This window comes from Myodes glareolus, chromosome 23, assembly GCF_982192425.1.
Source record: "Myodes glareolus chromosome 23, mMyoGla1.1, whole genome shotgun sequence".
NCBI lineage: Eukaryota > Metazoa > Chordata > Mammalia > Rodentia > Cricetidae > Myodes > Myodes glareolus.
In genome coordinates, this window is record NC_142048.1 from 53134513 (window position 1) to 53140512 (window position 6000).

The 6000-nt window shown below is 45.4% G+C and overlaps 1 protein-coding gene across 2 annotated transcripts in view; it reads left to right on the top strand.

Annotated features, from left to right (window-relative positions):
* Nucleotides 1-4637, top strand: part of Csmd1 (CUB and Sushi multiple domains 1) — a 1511659-nt gene extending 1507022 nt beyond the window's left edge. For both annotated transcript variants that reach the window (XM_087901170.1, XM_087901171.1), the window contains one exon: nucleotides 1208-4637. In XM_087901170.1, coding sequence (XP_087757296.1) covers nucleotides 1208-1367 — 160 coding nt within the window. In that variant the 3' untranslated portion in view covers nucleotides 1368-4637. The remainder of the gene's footprint in view (nucleotides 1-1207) is intronic.
* The last annotated feature ends 1363 nt before the right edge of the window (nucleotides 4638-6000 follow it).

Below are 6000 nucleotides of genomic sequence, written 5' to 3' on the forward strand. Positions count from 1 at the left end.
CCACACATATAGAAACATTTTAATCATGAGTCTCATTTCAACAAACAGGCTCTTCCAAAGATAATTATTTCTTTTGTTTTGTATATGAGTGGTTTTTCTGTCTGTTTGCATGCATTGTGCACTGTGTGTGTGCAGTACTCACGGAGGCCAGGAGAGGGCAACTGTGAGCTGCCATGACTGGATCATCAAAAGCTAGTGCTCTTAAGTGCCAAGCTATCGCTCCAGCCCCAAGCTGGTTTACACTTGACCCACAAGAGAAACACAACTTCTATTGTAAAAGTGAGCAACATTCAGTGAATGCTGCTAAGGCTGGAGATGAACTGCTTTGAAATTGAAATGGTTTTGGGTGACCGCCCCTCCCCACTAAAGTGAGCATTAATCTCACAATGAAGCAGAGCTTTACTGGGCTGAGAGGGCTTTCCGCTGTTACCTTGGAAGGTTCTCCAAACCTCTATCCAGCACATAAAGAGGGTTTTTTCTTTTACTTTTGAAAATTATTACTAATTTTATGTCCTATTCATAACCCCAACCATCACTTTATTTATTTAATTTACTTACTTACTTATTTTTGGTTTTTCAAGACAGGGTTTCTCTGTGGCTTTGAAGCCTGTCCTAGAACCAGCTCTTGTAGAGCAGACTGGCCTCAAACTCACAGAGATCCGCCTGATTCTGCCTCCTGAGGATTAAAGGTGTGGACCACTGCCACCTGGGATCATTTCTTTAACTTTTATATTTAAAAGCTTTTTGTTTTTTGTTCTCCTTCCCTCCCCTGCTCCGGCTCCCTCCCCCACCTTCCGTGCACCCAAGCGTGTCCCTCCCCCCCCCCCCACGCATCCACATCTCAGAGAGGGTAAGGCCTCCCCTGGAGAGTCAACAAAATCTGGTACATTAAGCTGAGGCAGAACAAAGGCCCCCTACCCCGTGCTCTTCCCTTCATCAAGGCTGAGTAAGATACCAGCTCCTGCACTAGGGATAAATCCTGGTCCTACTGCCCTTGGGCCCACAGAACTGCCCAAGCCCACAGAACGTCAACCACCAATTTTTAAAGAACCAACAGTGTTGAAGTAGCTGCTCTGCCCGCCGCCTCAGAACCTGACAGAAAAACTTCCTGACGAGGAAGCGCAAAGGCTGAGAGGAGGCTGGGAAACGGGCCTGTGTCGTTGCAGGGAAGGGTCTGATCTGACTGTGTGCTCTCTTTTCTCTGTAGAACAAGACCAAAAGTTCAATATAATGGCTACGCCGGCCATGAGAACAGTAATGGACAAGCTTCATTTGAAAACCCCATGTATGATACAAACTTAAAACCCACAGAGGCCAAGGCTGTGAGGTTTGACACGACTCTGAACACAGTGTGTACAGTGGTATAGCCCTCAGTGCCCCCTAGGACCGATTCATAGCCATACCTCTGATGGACAAGCAGTAAAATCCTTTGGTGCCATATACCACCCTCCCTTCTACTCTTGCCTTGCTGCAGCAACCTTGGCCATCATCTGCTGGCATAACACAGTGGGAATCTCTTCTCAGTCATGACCAAGTCTTCTGAGGCTAAACTTGCAAACACATTGTCATCGGGAAAGCGGATTATCAAAACCTTGCTGCATCCGCCGGAAATCAAGAAGCCAACACCGGCGAGGGCAAAGAAGACTGCGGAGTCGTAGAGACAGGTGGTCCTTCATGCCTCTGACTTCTGTGTCTCTGTGTGGCCAGGATGCCTTTGAATGGAGTCTTCTAAGCACACGGATACATCCTTCAGGTGCGGCGACAAAATGGTAGCGACTCGATACGTGTTTTGTGTTTTTCTTTTCCTTTTATCCCTCCTCACTGGACAAGAGTTCTCTACAAAAGAAACACCTTCCTGGAGAAAACGCCTTCTGGGAAGTGCACCCGCACACGCTTGCTTCCCTCTGCCCTGCCTGAGACACGACAAGCTCGGAGGACCTTCAGGCTTCCCTGGGCATCCATCAATCACTAGGGATGTTTGCAGGTCTCACAAGTCAAGCCGTTCCATCCCAGAATTTTTGAATCTCAACATTTTGCACTAGGGTGTTAAGAATGACTGAGTCTGGTTTTTAAATAGACTATTTACACAGGGTTTATATACGCTCTACATTGTACATAAGCATTTTCTCATGTTGTATTGTCAAGCAGAAGATGCCACCATCAGTTAAGCTGGGTTGAAGGGGAAATAGCCCCAGACAGGGCAGTTTGAAAAGGAGACTGTACTGTGAAGAAGTTATTTTATTATCATTTCTGTTAGCCACGTTTATGTGTCAAATTCATTGCCAACCACCGGTGGTTGAAACGAAGCCTTTCCTTTCCTTTGTTTTCTCTCCTTCACGTGCACACAACTCTTGTTTGTGCCACACTGATTGGCAACAGAGGTCTCCAACAATGTCTGTTTTCCATGTATCGATGTGACTAGTAATTTATTTTAGGTAGCTTGTGAACCCCCGGGTCTCAGTTCACAGTGCAGTCTTTCCTTCCGGGTTGCTTGCTGTCTCTGTTCTGTAACATCACCTGCGCAGCTGCCCTGAAAGTCTATCTCACAGCCACACCCAAGCTCAGAGGAAATCAGAAGGGAATCCAAGTTGCAATCAGGATCGGAAGGGCAGGCGTGGCTCGCACACCCTTGTGGTGACTGTTGTATAGATTACTTGCCTTCTTGAAAAAAAAAATTATTGCAATGATTTCCAAACCTAAAGTTCCTTATTGGTAGACTATCCATTATGGCATAAGTAAGCCCGGTGGCATGGCCAACAAAAGACTATCCATTATGGTATAAATAAGCCAGGTGGCACGGCCCACAGGATAAAATAAACAGCCTGGAGAGAAGACAGGGCCAGAGAAATGTCTGTAAGAAATTCAAAGAGAAGATCATGTTTATTTTTATTTATATTTGTTTGATAAAAGTATTTTTGGAAAGATGATGCTTATTTTATTATTTGATGTTTCATGCACAGCCAACACGGTAAAAACTTCCCCTTTGCACATCCCAGATTTGCACTGGCAGGTGGGTCCAGATGCCATGCGGACATTCTGTTTGCAGTGGTGACTACATTCATGCCTAGCTTTAAGACGGATGTATCTGTCTATCTGCGTGACGAGTAAATGCAGGACTTCCCAGAGGACCTGTGGGCAAAGGAGCTCACTAGGATATCATATATATCATATATATCGCTGCTTTCAAGGTTCTGGATTCTGAGTATTCCAGAGGCCCCACTGGGTTACCTCCTGCCTGCTCTTCTTCCAAGGGCTGTCTGTTATAGGTCAGACTCCTGACCTCTTCTGGTAATACTCAGTCCACTGGGTTCCATGTTGGAGGAGTCCATGTCCTAGGAAGGGGTACTGGCACAGGTTCCTCTGGCCCAACTGACATCCTTGAGGTTCTTCTAGGTACACAATGGTTCATTAGATCCCTGGGAAATTCAGATGATGTCATCAAGAATGTGCTCCTAAACACACATTGAGCCAAAACAAAACAGAAAATGTCAGCAGGTCCAAGGACTGTATGTAGTGCGCAAGGGAGAACAGGGTCACTATATATATATATATATATTAGATGTATATAGAAATACACACACACGTATATATATATATAAATATATATTGTATATATCTAAGTTTGAGTCACTCTGACTAGGTGCAAAATGCTGATTTTGGAGTCTAAACTAACGTCTCTCTCCCCACACCCTTGGCCTCTTCGCCGGCCAGTTACACGAAGAAGACAACTCAGACAGGGCATCCATACGTGCAAGGAGCCACGTGATCAGACCTGTGTCGCTTTCCTTTGTGTGCAAACTGACTTCCAGCTACCAGACTGCATCAAGGTATTTCAGACCAACACACCAACACCGAGGGGCACTCTCAGGTGAGAGCCTAGCCCAGTCCTTCCTAGAGAGAGAGTGTGTGTGTGTGTGTGTGTGTGTGTGTGTGTGTGTGGTGTTTCACCAGTCTCAGAGGCATTGAAGACCCAGCAGGGCAGTCAAGAATACCTTCCTCAGTGAGGTCTTAGAGCCTTTTCCTGAGGCGCCCAGAGCACAGTGAGGGGACGCACTATGTGGGACAGGTTATATGCTTCGAAGCTGTTCAACTGTTGCTTGTCTTTGCCCATCTTGCCTTCAGGCTAGCTGCAATAATTTTTTTCTTCTGTAAAATATTTTGTAAACAACAACAACAAGAAGAACAACAAAAGCTATTATAAAAAAGGGGGGAAATAAAGCTGGCATTATGATCAGGAAAACCATCCATCCATCGTCGCTACCCTGCCCTCCTGTCCCCTCCACACGCTGCTGTCACAACGTAGGTGCGGAAGACCTTTTTGTACAGAGATATATTTTTTATGAAGAATTTGTAAAATTATTAAATATGCTGTAATTTTTTGATTCATGTAGGTAAATTGTTAAAAAATAAATGTTTTTACAATGCAAAACTGTAATTTTCCCGACAATGTAAAATCACCCTCTCTAGCCGATTTTCAGTTCCAATCCTGTTCGACATGTATTAATATTAAAGCGGCCTGTTAAAATGAACAGTATCTTTTTTGTCAAAAGAAAAATTATAAAGAGAGTGTAACATAACCTGTGTAATGCCACCTATCTTTAAAGCAAATCAGAGTTCTAATTAAATATTTAATTTTAGATTTCTATTTTTGCGTGAATTTATTTTAACCTTACTGTGTCCAGGGAAGTCTCTGCCGGGGGTGGAGGGGCTGAACAGAAGTGTTTTCTCAGTAATCCTTTATAATATTTACAATGACAATCAATCTTTCTGCAAGCCAGGCCTCCCATCAGGGTCTCCAATGGTAATTAGCACAGGAGGCTGAGGCAATGCTTGCCTCGGGAAGTGCTGGCCACACCGGCTCTAAGACAGGTGAGTGTGATGGGGCTGAAGGAACAGTTCTGGTTTTGCCTCCTCGGTTGTGGTGTCTTTCAGTGAGCTTTTACAACCCTGAGAAGTGGCATGTCGGATGCCCATGGGTGCCACTAACAGCTCACTCTGGAAGACAGCTCAGCAGATAGCCATCCTCGCTGACAGCATGTCGCCACGGGGAGAACCACCATCCAGCCACGCCAAGGCTCTCTGGGCCGTTGATTGTCCATGGCTGCCATGACTGGGAGTTGGAGACTTGAGTGGTTTGTATAGAGTGCTGATGACACTCAGTGGTCAAAGCGAGGCAGGCTTTGCTGTCCTGATATGATAACTAAAGAAGCAAGAATTCAGAGGAAATGCGTTCACTCCCAGACACATGTATGGACACATGTCCAGGTAAAGGTGAGTTCTTCTAGCTATGACATTCTTCTCATTCACCACGTATGTCACACCCTTAATATCATGGTCCCCTTCTTTGGCAATTTCTTTGTTGAATGTCTCTGTAACTCTGTGTGCAAATCCCACCCCCTACACACACACCCTTTGAGCTGTATGTAACTGCAAATTAAGACTCCTAAGACAAACAAACATTTGTTATTATTTGAGTTTATAGCTCTTAAAGTGGTCCTTCATGATGTGCCTGCCCTCCAGGGCCATCTGATGACTGAGGATGGAGCACAGCGGCTCTGCCAGCATCTGCAAGCACCTCCAAAGAGAGGGCACAGCATAGCTCAATCTTTAACGTGATTTTTTTTTTTCTGCCTGTGAAGCCCAGAAGTTGCCTATGAGTTAGTAAATGCCTCCTAACTCTGCAGTGTTCTTCCTGGGCGGTGTTCTCTGTACAAGGTAGGCCTTCTAACAGCTGCCGAACTTGAACCAAGTACCTTGGCCTCTCTGTTCTCATGGCTGTGTGATTTGACAAAGCACTTTTGGACTGAGAGCCCAGTCCTGGGCTGCCCCTGTCACAGTGAGACCACAGGCTTCCTGAAGCCACGGTCCTCTGAGAGATGAGACATCTGATTGTTCTCTGCATTCATGGACTTGGTTTTACAGGACTACAAGGCTGCCATGCTAATAGAAACTGGAATAAAGCCGCCTGTTCTAACAGCCACAGCTCTGGACAACAGTGGC